The sequence below is a fragment of the Lolium perenne genome, chromosome 3, assembly GCF_019359855.2.
Source record: "Lolium perenne isolate Kyuss_39 chromosome 3, Kyuss_2.0, whole genome shotgun sequence".
In the NCBI taxonomy this organism is placed as follows: Eukaryota; Viridiplantae; Streptophyta; class Magnoliopsida; order Poales; family Poaceae; genus Lolium; species Lolium perenne.
The window spans coordinates 329,758,274-329,778,079 of NC_067246.2; the positions used below are offsets into that span (position 1 = coordinate 329,758,274).

The 19,806-nt window shown below is 45.6% G+C and overlaps 1 protein-coding gene and 2 long non-coding RNA genes across 9 annotated transcripts; 1 reads left to right on the plus strand and 2 right to left on the minus strand.

Moving 5' to 3' along the window:
* Positions 1-2,833: 2,833 nt before the first annotated feature.
* On the minus strand, positions 2,834-5,704 carry LOC127338898 (uncharacterized). Of its 2 annotated transcripts, none has more exons than XR_007874539.2 (3): positions 5,652-5,704; positions 3,497-3,609; positions 2,834-3,152 (listed from the first exon to the last, which is right to left on the minus strand). It is a non-coding gene; the product is annotated as an uncharacterized lncRNA (long non-coding RNA). The 2 variants fall into 2 exon arrangements; XR_011754384.1 differs by lacking the exon at positions 5,652-5,704 and adding an exon at positions 3,835-3,940.
* A 2,026-nt stretch (positions 5,705-7,730) lies between these two features.
* LOC127345796 (uncharacterized) lies at positions 7,731-19,806 on the minus strand. 6 transcript variants are annotated; one of them, XR_011756330.1, is made up of 9 exons: positions 19,164-19,806; positions 18,328-18,412; positions 17,693-17,736; positions 10,107-10,314; positions 9,915-10,000; positions 9,685-9,809; positions 9,339-9,578; positions 8,340-8,439; positions 7,731-8,180 (listed from the first exon to the last, which is right to left on the minus strand). It is a non-coding gene; the product is annotated as an uncharacterized lncRNA (long non-coding RNA). The 6 variants fall into 6 exon arrangements; XR_011756329.1 differs by having other exon boundaries at positions 10,085-10,314; XR_011756332.1 differs by having other exon boundaries at positions 7,731-7,950; positions 8,072-8,180; positions 9,915-10,314.
* On the plus strand, positions 12,583-13,534 carry LOC139838649 (uncharacterized). Its single transcript, XM_071828691.1, has one exon. It carries the CDS (start codon positions 12,833-12,835, stop codon positions 13,532-13,534), a length of 702 nt encoding a protein of 233 aa, XP_071684792.1. The 5' UTR covers positions 12,583-12,832.

The window sequence follows — 19,806 nt, forward strand, 5'->3', positions numbered from 1 at the left end:
GTCACATGAAATATCTATCCTGGTGTATGCTTTGCTATTTTAATTTTGTGATCATGTGCTTCACATAGGGATAAACTTTTATCTTCCTATTGTACGTGTTCTTGATATTTAATTTAGTTCATTAATGATCTAAGTTTGATACAAAGACCTAGAGGCAAGAACAATTGATACTATCTCCAACCCATTTTACTATGAATTGATCTGATTTCAAGCAACACATTTGGCTTTGTGCTTGGCTGATTGCTGACAATATCCCCACAGTTCTCCCCTTACATTTTGTTCTTGATTGTTCTCTTATCATGACGTGACTGTGTGTTGTCTACTCTTTTATCTCCTTGCCAATAACAAAGCATATCTCAAGTGTTGAAAAAAAAATGTAAGAGTTTGTGTGCATCATAGCGATTCTGTTGATTCCACTATGAAGTGGAGGCCTTCTTTGAATCACATAAGGTTTGCTATCACTGCTAGATGGATAATTTGAAGTTGGAGCTTTGAGAAAGACCCAGATTTAGTTTTACGGTTCACATACATATTTCTTCTACACATATGAGCTATAACTCCTATGGAGACGCATGTATGATGTCATTGTTTAGATAGTTATCATATTTTTTTCACTGATGTGATACATTTTTGTGCGGGGCATTCTGAACTTCATTGAAGAGGAGGACTATCTGGACTAATATGATGTCATCATTTTAGCCGGAGATAGTACGATGATCAATATGAATTACCAGTTATTATTGCAAGACTGAGTTTCTATGCCTATCTAATGCCCGCTTATTTAATTGATCCGCAAGATCAGTTTCATATACACATAATTTCAGCGTATGCACTATGATATTTTGTTACCCACTATCTTAAAGCACACTGTCTGAACAACAAGATACACAATACTTCTATCAATCCCAACATATTTCTAAAATCGTGTCATACAGTTGGCGCGGCGTGCCGCCGCGCCCATCCATTGCTAGTTGCTACAATGGCAGAACAATTTCCATTATTTACCCGGAAGTTCCTTTCTGGCTGGTGGAGTTGAAGTCCTGTTATTTGGTTCTCTACTATTCCATATTTTTTGACAGATTCACCATTGCAACCATGTACAGTAAATAAACAATATTTGGAGGTAAAAGCTAATGATAGTTTACCTTTTAAAACAATTACAAATTTCACCGAAGTTGGCACGAGGCAGTGTACTACATTAGCATAACATTTTTAAGTAGGGATGCTACTATTCCTCTTCAGTTTTCAAACAGAAGCTTACTTCAGGTTCATAACTTTAGTGCAGATTAGAAACCAAGGGATGGTTTCATAACTTAAGTATGGTATGGGTTCCGCAACTCAAACCTAAGCAGAACATTACTGTAATGATCATTCTACATTGGTTTACCCAGCATTTAGTAGGACAAATGCTAGGAGCAAAAAGCAATGCAAATGGAAGTGAAACAAAGAAATGGTATCTATTTGTAGTTTGTATCTGAACTCAGAAGGCCCAACATACAACTTACTGTTTATACTTTACTGTAGCCCCCGTGATAAATAAGATACCATCCTATGAGTTCGTCCAGATTTCCACTTCCCACTATGATGCTATGGAAGTTCCAAGGAAAATAATAAGAGCCAAAATAACCAGAAACGCAATAGTAGGCATCTTTAGCGCAGCTAATTCCTCCATGAATCAAAACTCAAAAATAGGGGAATGGCAGTGCGCAGACGAAGTATAGTAATGAATGGAAATATGGGTGAGGGAGAGATCACGATCGAGTTTTCAGAGCTTGTAGGGTTCAGGCCCGAAGCAAGACAGTTCAAATTGAAGCTGTCTTAGAGAGACCTTGCCGGCCATGACAGGTCGAGGTAGGCAACCCATCCCTGGAGGAAGAGGAAGTCATATCAAGTGTAGCAGCAGCGCGTCCTCATCGGCGCCGGGACACATGGCGAGGGTGGTGGTGGCCTCCTCCAGATCCCGCCCCAGTTGTTCCTCAACGCTCTTGCGCAAACAAGCTAGGTCAATCAAGAACATATCACGAAAGTGTACGGAAGTGTACCATGTTCTTCTCATTTTGTAAAATCAGAGCTAAAAGAGGCAAAATTGGCGTTGGGGGAGGCCAGGTCGAAGTGGATAGGGATTATCTTGTTCATTCATGCTGCACGCTTGATTTGCAGCGCTGCTGAGCCAGATTCCCAGCGCCGCCGCATCTGCGAGCAGGCGCCCTCCCTGCCCATGGTCCCCATTGCCGCTTCTGTCGCACTTGATCCCTAAGAGGGGCCACCTCCCCTGGTACCCGCCGGCGCCACCTAGCCTGGCACTCGCCGCCGCCGCGCTCACTACACCACGGTAAGGTTTTAGGGGCACTTTTATGTTACCTTAAATGTATATTGTGCCCTAAAAACTTTTAAGGGCACATAAAAATGTGCCGAATTTACTTGCTACTCGGAAAGTATTAAGGGCACTTAAAAAATATGCCCTGAAAAGTTTAGAGGGCACATCAAAATTGTGCCCTGAAAAATTTAGAGGGCACATCAAAATTGTGCCCTGAAAAGTTTAGAGGGCACATCAAAATTGTGCCCTGAAAACTTTAGAGGGCACATCAAAATTGTGCCTTGAAAACTTTAGAGGGCACAAAACTTTTAAGGGCACAACATCAAAAATGTGCCCCAAAAACTTTTAGGGGTACATACTTTTAGGGGCACATCCAAAATGTGCCCTAGAAACTTTTTAGGGCACATACAAAATTCGGTTTACAACAATAACAGTACAGACCTGCAGTTCACAGAACACGAATATAGTTCCTGCAATTTTGGCAGGATTAGAGATTGAATTATACAACGCCTGCAACTTTCTAATAATTCATAAAAGGAACATGAGCACATTAATAGAACACAATGTATGCCACAGGCATTATAATAAACAGATGATATGCAACCACATAGATCGTTGGCCGTATTAACAGAAAAATGACTTAAGAAATATGTATAGATAAAGTACAAGCTAAGTCTAAAAATGACAAGCCTAGGATGGGAAGTTTCAGAGCATCTTTGTTGCAAAGGTCACATCAGCAGATTTTGGAAACTTGGTCTTCTCAAGCCTATGATGGAAAAACAAGTTCCTGAACATCTTTGTTCCAATGGTAATATGATTAGATTTGGGGAACATACTGCAAAATTAACAAAGGATAACTCAGAATAGGAAGTTGCTTGTATAAGTATAGAACTGCCATTTTCTAGGAAAGATAAAACCAAGTATTTACCAAGCCTCATGCAGAAGTGCAAAAATTCCAATAGGTCTCAGATGAGCAACAATGCATAATGTTATCCAGAGCAAATAATGGACATAAAGATAGCAAATCCCAAATATCAATTATTGAAGCCAAGATGATGCAACAAAGCAAGGTCTAGTGTAAGCATGCACAACTCCAGACCAAAATGCACAAACTATTTCTAAGTTACACATCAAGAAAATTTGATCGATTGTTCTACGTGTGCAGAACAAGGCATGTACCTGCTGGCTCGACCCATCTGGACCTGCCGTCGTTGACTACTACTGATGGAGATCGTCCTCGTCCCGTCTGGCCACTTACTCTCCTCTGTTTAACAGCCTTGAAGCAACTTCCCCTGCAGTGTTTGAATCAACATCAGTCTGGTTCTCATCCAGATTTGGAAAACTAAGATAAGTTGAATCGGCAAAAACAGAGATATATTTATACTCCAATTGACTTGTTTGTTGCACATGCTTGATCTATATTTAAAGGACAGCAACTTGTCACAAGCTATCCCAAGAAATATTAAACACAGTACACGCAAGTTAAGTTCGAGAAACAGTGGTCTTTTGAGTTGTACCTGCCATGCTAACTACACAATTCATGAGCCTCTGATGGAAAAATATAGTACCACTTAAATTCAGATCCATGACATAGAATTTGAGTAGGTATGCTCAGGTTTTTTCTGTTAAAATACTTTTGGCTACATGCTGTTGGATAATTAGGCACAATTTCCATGATTAATTCCAGAATATAAAACATGATGGCAACAACTAGTAACATGTGAAACTCAAACATACTAGATGCATTAATCAACATGAGTAGCAGCAGCGCAAACGGTACAGCATCCATCGCTAAGCAGATCGAGATATGTCACACGTACCGATCTGGTGGAGGTGGCGGTGGAGGTGTAGCAGATGATGTCGCGGAAGTAACGTTGTTGATGACAACGTTGTTGACGACGGGGACGACGGGTCGAAGTAGACGGCGTTGAAGACGACGGTAGGCAGCACCGCCCGACTTGGACGGAAGGCGACCCGTGATGAAGAGCTTGAGCAGTCGCGCAGAGCGCTTCCCAAAAACCTAATTCGCCCTCTCCCGTACAGGATCGCAAGGACGAGTGGTTCCGGAGACCTGCTCTCCCGTTCGCCGATACACGTCGGCGAGCGGGATGGAGTAGACTACGATGGCGGCGCAAGCAGAGAGAGGTGGAAACCCTAACTCGTGTATTCAGTATATTTCTGCGGTAGCCGGGCAAGAGATTATATAGGCTCGGGAAACCCTAGGCAACGTGGGCCACGCCCACGTCGCACGAACGTTTCGAGTCGGTTACAGATAGCCCACGATCCGGGAGCGACCCGAACCGACTAACTGCGACGCGTCCGTCTAGGACTCTGTTCGTTTTCCTGAGCTGCAAAAAGTAAGGAAGGTCTCGGCTCGAGGCTCAATCCACTCACCACGAGCGCGTCGTGTCGTGACGAGCGAGCGAGGAGGAGGAGCGCGCACGTGTAGCACTCATATTCTCACTCACTTACTAGTGGTGGAACAACCCACCTTATAAGGTGGTCTAACTTCCTCCCAACTTTCCATGTGGGACTAAACTTCCCACCTCTTGCCACTCCCTAGTGAGCTGCCACCAACTTGGGCTCAAACTCACAAGGCTTCCACTATGTGGGCTTTGAGATTTATAGGAAAATCTGAAATCTAGTATGGGCCACTAAGTGTAGGCCCAATATTTCAACACATGTTAGTACAGTTTAACAGATGACAACATATCCTTAGACCTATTTCGGTAGGAGAGGTTTAATGTGGTTTCCTGAGTTTTACCCGATGGAGATTTGGTGAAAACACCCCCCACACCCAATCCCCTTCGTCGCCAGGAGCAAAAAAACGCGAGGGGGGACAAGCGTTTCTGATCCCCTTCAATCCGACGAGTACCGACGAGTATCTGGAGGGTCAGTCGGGCTAAAACCTGCTGAAACCGGCCTACCGAACGGCCCGATCGTGGTTTCTAGCGGTTTCAAATTGGGTTGGGATAAGACACTTGAAAACTCCGAAAAACGCCCCTACCGAACAGGGCCTTACGTGTTTCTATCCCTAAAAACATATAAAATTCTTTGATGCTTGATGAAAAAAGAAGAGAAATATGGTAATATGTTGTATCAATGAAAGTACTTTCCTTCAATTCATCTTAACATAAAGAAAAATGAAAAATGGCCACTGACTGGTGTCTCTAGAATTAATGTTACCTCCTATATCACCTCTAACTGTATCCAATTTTTGTCAGGCTCAATAAAACTGGTTGTTTTTTGCCTAATCTCACCTCGGATCAAGATCAGTCTTGATTTCAATCATTACATAGAGGTGATGCTTTTTTTTTTTGTTGCCTAAACTCACCTAACTTGATGGCTACGACCAGGCGAGCAAGTAGACAGCTTCACACGCCCGGACCCGGAATGCAGATCAACTAAGCCGCCGCCCCTGCAATCAGCAGTGAATATATACCTGAGGATAATTGAAGAAAACTAGCAGGCATTGGCACGGCGCACGCCACGCCCGTGACATGTTGCTTGTAGAAAAATCGAGTAGTTTTGAATTAGTATGGTGTGACACGTAGTAAGAGTGAGTGGGCCTAAACTAATAGCGAGTAGAATAAAATCACATAATGTATATGTTAAAATTGTGTGTGCATGAAGTTGTGCCGACTACAGGAGTATTTCATATTGATCACCGGCCAGTTGGTTGTTTTATAGGGTAGTACATAAGTATTATTATTGCATGGGATGGTATACATAGTGTTGTTTTAGGCTTAGAGATAAGCGGGGGCTAACTTGGATTGATGATACATTGCTTGTGGGAGAGTATATAAGAATATATAAATTGGGATGGAGGGAGTAATAAATAGTCTGCCTCCTTCTTGCCATCTTTGCAGGAGAATCTTTTTGAGAGAGAGTTTATGTATGCAATTAGTCGCTTGTCTGAAATATATGCATTGGTTATTTATGTCGTCTTGCTAAGTAATTTCCTTTGCTTCGTGTCGGTTCAGATCAGAGGTGAATGCTTACGTAGTTCCCAGGAGGCGCGAGGTGCCAAGACAGCCTCACGTGTATTGTCAAGCTAGCAGACCTAGCAACCTCGTTGGATTTTTTTTCAGTTTGATCTAGTCAGGTCTTCAGGTATGGATGTTAGGCGTGGAGTATTGGGCCAGGCCTAGCTGTTGTGCGAGGAGTAATGGGCCAGGCCTAGCATAGACATTCGGTCCCTCAATAGGCGGAGAAAGGAATTGGGGTCGGTTGTCGCTGTCGCTTTGTTGCCCCTGCTCCCGTGTTCCGCAGCTCGCTCTGGTCGTATCAATAGTGCTACACAGCTAGCTTAGGGCAGTGGCCAGTGGGGCAGCTGCCGACCTGCCGCCGGTGGCTCAGCGGCGGACGGACGGACGGAGATAGCAGCTGGAGACACCCGATTTGGCGAGCGGCGACCTCGTCCAGCAGCGCCCAGTGGCCACCGGCCCCAGTCCATCTCCACTCCCAATTCCCAAGTAAGCGAATGCGAGTTATGAGCTAGTAGAGGTGGCCATCGGCTGGCACAGTCCATCTCTTCTCTACAGCACAAATGCACAAATGAGGTAATTCATTATCTCAAATCGCTTAGTGTCAGTATCAATTTCCCTATTGGCTATAGCAAATAAAATTGGCGGTTAACAATTTGGTATCACCAATAATTTAATCCATCGTTGTTTACAGATTGCAATTTAGACACCATGGGCAAAGCCAAGTAGTGTATATGGTTCGGAGTTTTCTTCGTGCTTTCTTTAGGTTGGCTCACCCAAGGTTTTTTTTAGCTCCTCTCAGTAGGCAGATGAAGAGAGGTGTTGAGATTTTCGAACCCTTTCTGCTTCTCCCGTGGTGGTGTTGTCCCTTCTGCTTCAGTAGCATGATTGTGTTGTGGAAGAGGGCTCACTCGCTACATGAATGGCGGATGAAGGGAGGGAATGAGATTTTGGAGCCTGGATGCATGCCCTAGCGACCAATTGAAAACTTGAGCAAACGCAGATTAAAAGAATAGAAACTGGTACGTTAGTATATGTTTGAATTTTCAGGTGTAGGTATATGACACCATATGCATTGTGTTTCTATTTAGTTGTGGTAGAAGCTGGGCCGTCCTAGGTAGATTTTAACTAAATTTGTGGCACTAAGTAAATCAAGGAGTAAAAGTAGGAAAAGAACAACCATGCGCGCCACTCTGAATCATACTGTAAATCAAGTAGCAAAAGTAGGAAAAGAACAGCCATGCCATTCTGAATCATACTTTAACTCTGGAACATAATCTAGGATTGTTCGTTCAACTCAAGTTTTCCTTTGTTAGCCTGCTTGGTAAACAAAACCGAAAAGTTGTAAACAGATCAAATCTTAGACGCAGCAGATCACTATAAAGCAACTTTTCTGGAACGATAATAAGCAACATAAGGGCAACAAATAAAAAGAGACTCCTGATATACTTGTTCTTTGCCATGTACAACAACAAAGAATACAGAGAGTAGCTAAAAAGTACAGAAAAGAGAACACTGTATATGGTACTTCTGTCTAGCCTAAGTCCATTATGTTTGCAAGGGGTCTATTTCTCATTGATCGTTTGAGCACCGAAAATCTGTAACCATAAGTTGCATCAGCTTCGGGTTGAGCCCTTGAACATAGTTCTGATTCTACAATTAAAACCGAGTAGTTAGCTTATGCTCTGTACATAGTAGTGGAATTTTCCAAACTAAGCAATGAAGATGTACATATATTGACATATATCGTCCAGACATAATCGAGGACCTCTTTGTACATTCATGTTTCCTGTCTGTAAAGTTGGTTCTCCATTTTCATCGTGCGCAAGGGTCTTCATCCCTCTCCTAGAAATTATCCTTGAGACGATACCATAAAGCTGCCCATGAGAAAGGTAGGTTTTGGCAAATGGACACATCATGTATGTTATTAGTTGTACAGTTTAGTATATTTATCATGCAACAATAAGATCTCAAGATAGCTATACCATATGTGTAGTGAAAGAGGAAAACAATTTATGAAAACAAATACGCCATACCTGAGCTTCTGTAGGAACTATAGCTTCGGACCTTATCCAAATCACTACAACTTTTATAGTTTTGCCTTGCTCATCTGAGATATACACTTCTCAAGTCAAGCTGACAAAGAGTAGATGACACACAACTTAGTGCAAATTGCATACTTTACAATAGTGTACCATCTTCCTACAAAATTACATCAATAAGTGGATATAACTAAAGGATGCAAGTAGATTTATCCATACGCACCCTGTTGGCAATAACGCAGAGTGCTGAAAAGAAACATGGAAGACAACCTAAGAATAATTTTATTCATCTAACTATGTATGGTAAAAAAAACTTGGAACAATCAAAGATTCAGGATCATAGGAATAGGTTGTTATGAACAATTAAAGTTGTGAATAAACAATACCTATTCTTCTCACAGAGCCTAAAACATATCTTGAGTTCGAACCGTCAAGAAAATAGAGTCGGTAGGGCAATTAGAAGAATTTTAGGTTCTGAATCTTGGTAACTAAGCCCTTTATGACCTTTTAATTTAAGAGGTGCCTCTAAATTGTCGGTATTTATCTTTGTGGGTGTTATTCCCATCTATGTGCTAATGCAACATGTACAATTACAGAAAAGAAATGATTATGAAATAGCCCTTGAGTAAAGTCCTGGATCATCTAAAATCAGTTGTCTTGGCCATGTAAATTACTGCAAGGGGCATATCTAGATAGGAGTTGTTCACATGCATGTCACACACAATCTCCAGAGAAAGGGTAGAAGACGACATACATACCTAGAAAAAATGATACTTCGCATACAGGGAAACAATTCATAGTGAACACCGAAAAACATATAGAGACGCGATTGAATAGATATAAAAAGCTTCAGCCATCTATGAACTCTATAAAAGACTAAAAGACTCATATGAGAAGCCTCCGGTGTTGTTTATATTCACTTCTAGACGAAAGATTTGTGAAGAGATAAGTAGAAGCATGAACGAAAAGTTTTATGGCAACCATTCAACACACCTATGTATCGTCCTCCAGAGATGTTTCCTCATTTCTTTTTGTTGGGCATGAGGCATGCTCTTGCATACCATGTCAATCAGATCAGGCAACTCTAATTCAACATCATTTGGCCTTTGCATAGTAGTGGAGAACCTTGGGAAGAAAGATGATCGGATTCTTAACCATAACATTATCTCTAATGAATTCTGTCTTGGCTTGATCCAGTAGATGGTATAGTTACTTCGGTATGTAGAACCTTACCTGCACATGTTTCGTACAGTAAGAATAATGTGATCACTTATACATAAAAACACACAGATTTTTTACAATAAGAATAATGTGGTCATTTTCCAGTTGAAATGATTACCATTAGCTGTAAATGTGGATCTGATAATGCTCCCGTGGAAAGACATGGCAAGGGGCTCTGGCTGAAAAAAAGGATATAGATGTACGGAGCTCGCTGGTACTGATTTCATGATGGGCGTAAATAACCTGCAAAACCACGGTATGACCATCAGTTTGTGGGCACCATATTCTTACTAAATTTGATTATGTTTGTATAGGTGGTAGAAATTGTCATGTAGATGGTAAACATACCAGAGAAAAACCATGGGTTAACATCCAAGAATTTAGTTCTGAATAGCTGTGGAAGTTACTGAATGCCCACCCACACAATTTCCAGCCTGATTTGTCACAGAAATAAATGAAAGTAGGATAGCTGAATCAGTAACAACAGGCAATGCAAAGGGTAAAGAGGAGACCAGTACCATCAGAGCAGCCTAGCCCTACCGGGTTCTTGGTAGGACACATCTCCCGCATGTGAGCATCTCAGCGGACAGAACAACAAACGGATATGACCGGGCGTCGCATCTTGATGTGCTGCCATGCCGAAGGCCGCCTCCATCTCGTCGCCCCTCAGCATGCCATCATCAGCGGCACTATTTCCTGCCACCTCCTCTACCGGTACGCACACTGCTACCTCCCTCCTCTTCTCGTCCTTTTAGTCAAAATTATGGTAAATTTATGTCAAATAGGATCATCTAAAACACAAAAACGAATTAACCATCTCCAGCTTTGCTATTCCTAAGAGCCTCTTCTCTCAGGCATCACATCTAATATCCTGGAAATGATGATGTATACCATGGTTGAAACAAAATAATCAGACGAACAATATCACACAGAGAGGTAAAGGTAATAATCAAAACGGACATACTCCGTATCTGAGAAAAATTACCCGCAAAAAAAGGACATATCTGAGGACAATTTAGAGGGGTAATGATGAGAAAATAGATCAGGAAGGTGAGACAAAAAAAAGACTTCCGCACGGCCGCACCCCTGCACCAGGTGTTCAATCTCAGCGCACCTACCTTTGATGAACCAATTGAAGCAGCTTGTCCATCCAACACGCATTCACCGCGGCGGGATCTCCTGAGCGACTGCTATGGGTAAAGCAGCAGCAGCCTTCCGGCCGCCTCCATTGTTGAGGAGGTCGCCGCCTTTGCCGGCGATAAGAGATGACGCCGCAGCAGCATGCCCCGCCGTCTCCACCGTAGAAGAGGCCGCTGACCCTGCTGGCAGCCCCGTGGCGGCCTTCTTCCTGCCTAGCGCCACCGTTGTCGGCCGAGCGGCGCAGGCGGCGCGAGGCACGCACAGGGGCGGCCGGCTTGCCATCGTGCAGGGTGGAGCGCGCGCGGCAGCCCGTGGAGCGCGGCGCAAGCGAGCGTGGAAAACGGCCAGGGCCGGAGGGAATGCTATTGGGGAAGAAAGATCTCGGTCATCTCACCCAATCCAGAGAGAAGATCTGAGGGGAGGCGGATGGAGGTGGAGATAGTGGAGAAACGTCTAGGGACGCACGTGTAGATCCCACGTCTCAGACCAAAACTGCAAAATTGCTCGGTGGTGGGCCCAGCACCGCTTTGACCAAATTAAACACACTAAAGAAAGGAAACCGAGAGCAGACCGGTGAATAAACGCCCTACAAATCTGTTTGCCGGTAGCCGGTTACCGAACTCTCGGGAAAAACTGATGGAAAGTTACTGCTAAAAGCAAAGAAAAAATAATCATATGCAACAAATAAATACGTGTCATCCCACTATAGGGAAAAAATGACCCATGAACAGTGCCCGAGTCAATATGGATGCGTGAATCTGTTTGAACTTTATATAGGGTATTAAATGTGGACTTTACTGCAACATACCAGTTGTGTACGAACATGGAGCGCTTCCATAGTTATAGTTAATTAATAATGATACATATTTTACCTCTGCTAGAACTGGCCTGGGAACATTCTTGCAAGTTAAGGAAAGCACATGAATAGTATAGTGTTGGATTGCATGCTCAAGACTTGCAAGGATAGCTGTCAGTTAAACTTTATATTTGGGTACAAGACATGAACTTATATTAACTGGCAAAAGATACTATGCGACTGAACAAAAGTCCCAAAAGGATTATATCCATTGATAAGTTGTGAAGAGTTTAACCATAAGTAATCTCTTAACCATCCCATCAAATAAGTGGAAGATTCATTAAATTGTGAAACGTTGCCCTGCCATAATGTGATATGTTTCCAATGCCAATAAAAAGTAACCCATCCAATGGTATTTAACATCCAGAAAACTGCCAAATAAAACGCGGTTTCCAATGGGGATTTCAGAAAACAAATTCTAGCCTTCACAAGTGAAAGAAACTAGGTGAAAATGCGCGCTTTACCGCGCCGCCTACTGTACGTTTTGGCATTGTATGGTAGGCGTGGACTTGCAGGTTGTTTTGGCCAAGTCACTGTCCTTTGCAACCACCTTATTTTTTTTAGCTCAGGGCTACCCGTAAACTAAAGATTAAGCACACTCCTCCACGCATGCTAACATGGAGGAATACATCACAAACAAAGAAGACATATTAAAGACACAAATTGAAGAGAGAGCAGATCATGAAAGTTAGTAAGACAATCTGCCTTTAGAGCATCTCTAGCACCCTTGTACTAAACCCTTAAAAATCAAGAGCAAGGTTGAAGAACCTACTGACCGAACTACATCATGAGTTTACAATAGGACCATGAGAGTGGGAAAAGGACAATTTATATTCTAACTGAAACAATAAAAATAAATGAAGCAGGTAACATAGGAGTACTGTTTTTTGGAAGCTGAGCAATGTTAGAGTAATTCTTGCTCAGGAGTTAGCTAGTACCTTCTAGTAGTACTGTAGGTGCTGGTATGTTCTAGTATGTTCTAGGAGTACATTACATATGTAAGTCTTAGCCTTAGCCAGTAGAACACTCTGGAAAACTCTACTAGTAGATAGCTATAAAAGGATAGCAGTAGAAAGCTCTAGAAGGCTTTAGAAATCTACATGTTGTACCTAGCTTGTATCCTATAAATAGCACTATGCAATACAAGCTGCATGAAGCTTTTGGCAGCATCACAAACCCAGACCACTTCCCACACACTACACTACCCGTGAACTAGCTAGCAAGGCTAACAATTGGTATCAGAGCCTTGGTGAAGATAGGATCCTGAGAGATGGTGTCAGCTCCAGTTGGAGGTGTTGCTGGCAGTCCGCCTCGCCAGCCGCGGCGCTGTTCCCCTTCACCACCACCAAGACGACTGCGCCACCGTGATGCAGGAAGGCGCGAGGTTGTGGTCGAGCGAGTCGTGAAGGACGTCGGCGGTGGCAGTTACCCGATGCTGACACGGACGAACTACACCGAATGGAGCCTCCTCATGAAGGTGAAGCTGCAGGCTCGGGGCATCTGGGATGCAATTGAGCTCGGCGCCGACGACTACCAGGAAGATCGAATGGCGCTGGAGGCCATCTTGCAAGCAGTGCCAACAGAAATGATGGCTGGACTAGCCGTCAAGCGGACAGCGAAGGAGGCGTGGGAGGCGATTCGAGCCATGCGCGTCGGTTCAGATCGCGTGCGGAAGGGCAAGGTGCAGCAGCTAAAGAAGGAATTTGAGATGATCTCATTCCGCGACGGGGAGTCTGTTGATGATTTCGCGCTACGACTTACGAACCTCGTCACAAGCCTTGCCACGCTCGGAGCACCAATCGACGAAACTCAAGTCGTCGAGAAGTTTTTGCGGGTTGTGCCGCCAAGGCTGTCGCAGATAGCCCTTGCGATCGAGACCCTCCTTGACACTTCTGATATGTCATTGGAGGAAGTCACCGGCCGGTTGAAGGCAGCTGAGGACCGTCTCGAGTCGACCGAGCCGGCGCGTTAGCTGGGCAAGCTCCTACTCACCGAGGAGCAATGGCTAGAGAGGATGAAGGGGCGCCAAGGAGGCAGCTCCTCCAGGCCTGCACGCAGCAGCGGACAGCGACGACGACGGCCACCACGTAAGAAGGTTGGAGACGACGATCGTCCAGCGGCTAGGGACGGCCCGCGAGATGACACATGCCGCAACTGCGGCCGTCGCGGCCATTGGGCCAAGGATTGCAGGCAGCCCCGGAGAAACAGGGCATACCTGGCCGAAGCAGAGGAAGATGATGAGGAGCCTGCACTCCTCATGGCGCAGGTCTGCACCACTCCTGCCCCTGCCATGGTGGTGCAGCAAAGCACTACTCCAGCTCCAGCCATGCCGGTGGAGAAAAGTGAAGCTCACCGCCGCCATGGTGGTGCAGCAGAATGTTGCTCCAGCCCCGGCCATTGTGGTGCAAGATAGCACCATCACAGCTCCAGAGCATGTTCCTCTTCACATCGATGAGCCGAAGGCAAAAGCTTACCTTGGGACGAGCAGCGACGACGAGCGAATCGAGGGCTGGTACCTCGACACTGGGGCTACAAATCACATGACGGGCCATGGGGACGCCTTTGCTGAAATTGACCGTACAATCACCGGCACTGTCAAATTCGGCGACGGCTCGATCGTGGAAATCAAGGGCATGGGCACCATCATCTTTGCAGGCAGAAATGGTGAACACAAGGCTCTCAGCGGCGTCTACTACATCCCACGCCTGAAGAACTCGATCATCAGCATTGGTCAACTTGACGAGAGCGACGCATGCGTGCTGATCAGGAGAGGTGTGCTTCGCATATGGGATCAGCAAGGACGACTCCTTGTTCGGGTCACACGCGGCCGGAATCGCCTCTATCTCCTCCATCTTGAGATTGCGCGGCCAATTTGTCTCTCTGCCCGCCGCTATGATATTGCTTGGCGCTGGCATGAGCGATTTGGGCATCTCAACTTTGATGCTTTGGAGAAGATGGGACGCCTCGCCATGGCACGTGGGCTGCCACGGCTGGAACACGTGGAGCAGTTCTGCGACACATGCGTCATCACGAAGCATCGCCGCAGCCCGTTCCCTCGGCAAGCAAGGTATCGTGCACAGGAGCCACTTGAGCTTGTCCACGGCAACATCTGCCGGTCCCATTTCGCCGGCGACACCTGGAGGCCGGCGCTACTTCTTGTTGTTGGTGGATGACGCCACTCGCTATATGTGGGTGATGCTCCTGGCAGCTAAGAATGATGCAGCAGATGCCATCAAAAGAGTTCAGGCAACGGCAGAAGCTCAAAGCGGACGCAAACTACGTGTGTTCCGCACAGACAACGGCGGTGAGTTCACCTCAACAGATTTTGCATCCTATTGCGCTGATGACGGAATCGAGCGCCACTTCTCCGCGCCATACACCCCACAGCAGAATGGCATCGTCGAGAGGCGGAACCAAACAGTGGTGGCAATGACACGTTCTTTGCTAAAACAGAGGAGTATGCCAGCTGAATTTTGGGGGAGGCGGTCAGCACTGCTGTCTTCCTCCTAAACCGAGCTCCCACCAAAGCCCTCACAGGAAAGACTCCTTACGAGGCGTGGCATGGCCGCAAGCTGGCTGTCCACTACCTTCGCACCTTTGGGTGCTTGGCATATGTCAAGGAACAGGGGAACCTACGCAAGCTTGATGACCGCAGCTCTCCCGCTGTCTTCATTGGCTATGAGGATGGAGTAAAGGCATACAGACTGTTGGACCCAGCCACAAGGCGTGTTCGCATCGCTCGTGATGTTATCTTTGATGAAGAGCGAGGTTGGGATTGGGCAGCAGATGGCGGCGAAATCCCCAACAGCAACTTTGACGTGGAGTATATCAGTCGTCATGCCACAAGACCGCCAGCTGTGTCCGATTCGGCGGGGACAGGTCTCTGTCTTCGAGACGTGGGGCTCAAGGTGCCTCAACCAACGCCCCACCAACACCTCCATCAGCTCCAGCAACAAGTGTTGCAACCGCATCAACCCCGGTTTTCGTCACGCCACTAGCAGATGATGATGACCGACTGGATGCTGCGCATGGAGACACACCGGTTCGCTATCGCAGGTCGAAACCCGATTGGAGACGAACCGGTGCTCGGGCTCGCACCGCGCAACCTCGACTCGAGCTACACTTGGCCGGCACGGGGAGCCATGCTCATTCGCAGAGCCGAGCGCGACAAGGCATGGCAGCGACCATGCGCGAGGAAACTGAAGCAGTGGAGCGAAACAACACATGGGAGCTTGTTGACCTGCCACACGGGCATCAACCAATAGGTCTCAAATGGGTCTATAAGTTGAAGAAAAATGAAGCCGGCGAAGTCATCAAACACAAAGCACGGTTGGTCGCTCGTGGCTTCGTCCCAAAGAAGCATAGACTTTGATGAAGTCTTTGCTCCGTCGCTCGCATGGAATCAATCCGGCTGCCGCTTGCTTTGGCTGCCCAGAGGGTGGCCCGTCCACCACATGGACGTAAAATCAGCCTTCCTCAATGGAGAACTGAAGGAGGAGGTCTATGTGAAGCAGCCACCGGGTTTCGTCGTCACCGGAGAAGAAGGAAAAGTCCTACGGCTGCGCAAGGCCCTCTATGGTTTGCGGCAAGCTCCGCGGGCATGGAATGCGAAGCTCGACTCCATGCTCAAAGAAATGGGTTTCAAGCATAGCGAGCACGAGCACGCAATCTACCGGCGCATCACGGGTGACGCAATCTTGCTCATTGGAGTATATGTGGATGATCTGATCATCACAAGTTCGTCCAAGGGAGCAATTGAGAGTTTCAAGGCCGAGATGAAGACAAAATTCCAAATGAGTGACCTTGGATTGTTGTCATTCTATCTCGGAATTGAAGTCCAAAGAAGACGGCGATGGCATCACCTATGTCAAGCACACTATGCCTCGCGCATCCTACAGTGGGTGGAATGGAAGGATGCAATCCAAAGACACACTCCAATGGAGGAGCGGCTCAAGCTTAGCCGTGAAAGTACAGCAAAAGAGGTGGATGCTACGAAGTACCGACAAATCGTTGGCAGCCTACGCTACCTCGTCCACACCAGGCCAGACCTGGCATTTGCTATTGGGTTCGTCAGTCGTTTCATGGAACGACCCACGAAGGAGCATATGATGGCGGTGAAGAGAATTCTTCGCTACGTCGCTGGCACGACCCACTATGGTCTTCACTACCAACGGAAGACAAAGGATGCACATCTAATTGGTTACAGCGATAGCAACCTAGCCGGTGACATTGACACTAGGAAGAGCACGAGCGGCAATCTGTTCTTCCTCGGCAACTGCTTGGTGAGTTGGCAATCTTTCAAGCAAAGGGTGGTTGCTCTGTCTTCATGCGAGGCAGAATATGTTGCGGCCACAACTGCAGCAACTCAAGGTATTTGGCTGGCTCGACTTCTTGGAGAACTTCAAGGAAGAAAAGCCGAGACAGTTGAGCTAATGGTGGACAACAAGTCTGCCCTGGCATTAGCCAAAAATCCAGTCTTCCATGAGCGCAGCAAACATATCGATATTCGGTACCACTTCATTAGAGGCTGCTTGGAAGATGGAAGCATCAACGCCAGCTTCATCAATACTTCAAATCAGCTCGCTGATATTTTGACAAAATCACTTGGGCGAGTAAAGTTTCAGGAGCTGAGAGCTAGAATTGGAATGGTCCAAATCAAGTCAAGCATGAAGAGCAAGGATTAGGGGGAGAATTGTTAGAGTAATTCTTGCTCAGGAGTTAGCTAGTACCTTCTAGTAGTACTGTAGGTGCTGGTATGTTCTAGTATGTTCTAGGAGTACATTACATATGTAAGTCTTAGCCTTAGCCAGTAGAACACTCTGGAAAACTCTACTAGTAGATAGCTATAAAAGGATAGCAGTAGAAAGCTCTAGAAGGCTTTAGAAATCTACATGTTGTACCTAGCTTGTATCCTATAAATAGCACTATGCAATACAAGCTGCATGAAGCTTTTGGCAGCATCACAAACCCAGACCACTTCCCACACACTACACTACCTGTGAACTAGCTAGCAAGGCTAACAAGCAATGTCTAGAACTCCACTAAGCTCATAGGAAAATAACATGTTGACTAAAAGAAGCAAATAAATCATTGTTTACATGCTCCTCTACCAAGACAATATTGTTGTTACCATCCTGAAGCACCTCATCCTTGATAAAGTCCTTCAACAATGCCCTGAATATAAACAAAATAGAAAGGAAGTTCAGAACCACATTCTATATTGTCTTGGAAAAATAATATATGGAATATCAGAAACTAGGTAGTCCTCTATTTTAACTTAAAAGCTACCAGACTGCTTATTACCAAGTACCAACGTGTGCACTATCATTCCAGAATAATCGAAGGATAGAGATTTTGGTTTAACTTTTCTAATGCAAAAGAGGTAAAGAAAAACAGTGAAATACCCAAGAAATCACCTTCTTGTTGCACGGAATGGCCACTGAGGCGTATTTCTATGCAGCTATAGGAACCACAAGGCTATTAGCAAATTCAACTAAAATCATAAAACAATAATAGCTCAGCTTCAATTTACACTCGCTGGTGCAACTTTTCAGCTTATGTATATAGACGTATCTGGGAGGATTAAAATGTCAAGATGTTATCTATAATAGCTGAATAGACAGGACACATATAAAACTAGAACAAAATGAAACGGGTTAAGTCAGATTCTTTCTAGTGTCAGTTTTTTCAGGAAATGGAAGAACATAGGAGACAATAATGTGAACAAAAAATGATGAAATACGTGGTACCAGTTGAGAAACAAACCTTAAGTCCCAGAACTCCTGCATTTAGTAGGCCCTCCAATTTACTTGGGTTCAATGCGTTCTCTGGTACAAGGCCTCCCCAAAACCTATATGAGAATAAGAGTAGTCAGGTCAGATATGTTTAGAACTGGAAAAGCACTATAGTACTCAGAAAATAGAACAAAATACTCAGAAAACATAGGCACATAGTAAATAATTAATGTAAACCTGCAGAAAAGGAGGTCTGCTCCTTTTTCTCACCATAGGTTGAACTGTATAAGTACATCTAAAGAGAGAACAAAACTACAAAAGTACCAGATGTACAAATACTTGCCTGCTTGTTGCACAATATCTCAACAAAAGGTTTTAGTTTTTGCCATGACTTTAGTCCAAGCCTTGACGAACTATCTAGAGCCGAACCATGGCAGCGACCGCATGAGCCAAGGGCCCATTGGGATCGCAGGTAGGTCTCCACCAGCAGTAACTAGAGCCTACCCAGGATCATATTACTTACAATAGTACACATCCTATTTCTTCTTAAACAACTACCAGAACATGTAGTTGTTAAAATTTACAAGGCTATATAACATAGCATCTATTCACATACACAACAGTAACTAGAGCCTAACCAGGACCATACTAATAGCACAAATACATCAGCAGCACTGCAGTAACACATAAATATTTATACCTAGATGCATAGGAGACCACTAGCATCACCAAAGTCCTACAGATGAAAACCATGGCCAGGTCACTGATCATCACAACCACCTAGCTCTAATCCATCACCACCATGGGCGTTGGATTACCTAGCAACACCATTGTACATGAAAGAGCAGGGGAGAACCGAGATTATACCTGACCGGAGGCGTAGCCAAGCTCGTAGTCGAGGTAGATATGGTGTAGTCAAGCAGCAGCACCACCATCACCAGCAGCACATCAGACCACCACCACCATTTCGAAAGAAAAAAAAAAAAGACCACCACCACACCACTGCGGAACTGCAGAACCGAGGCAACACAGGCGACCAAGGGAGGACGAGGAAATAGGGTCGAGATGGGGCTCGATGTTGCAGTCGAGGTTGTTGACGGAGGCAACGAGGAGATCGAAGGGGAGGTGTTGGAGTCGAAGAGGAGGGCGAGCAGCCTAAGCTCGCGCAAGTGCGCGGCGGAGCTAGGGGTTCCCGTGGGATGCGTGTACAGAAGAAGAGGCCATGGCGGATCTTGGGAGTTAAAGGGAGGAGAAGGTAGCGAAGACACTCTGGAGAGTGGAGAGCAGCGACGGCGGGGAAGCCCAGCGATGGCCAGAACCACCGGCGATTGCTAGGGTTTGAGGAATCGAGGGAGAACGCTAGGAGCCGCGAGGACCAAATCGAGCAAGAGGAGATGATAAAGCACAACCCCGCCTCTCCGGCGCCGGAGAGGGGCGGGAGAGACAATGAGAAGGCGGCAACACGGCGTCGCCATTGGGGGTACTCGGGAGCGTGTCGTTTCGCGTGAGA

Bases quoted from the DNA above. Each gene is read 5' to 3' on its own strand.
- LOC139838649 (XM_071828691.1), top strand. From the start codon at position 12,833: ATGGTGTCAGCTCCAGTTGGAGGTGTTGCTGGCAGTCCGCCTCGCCAG.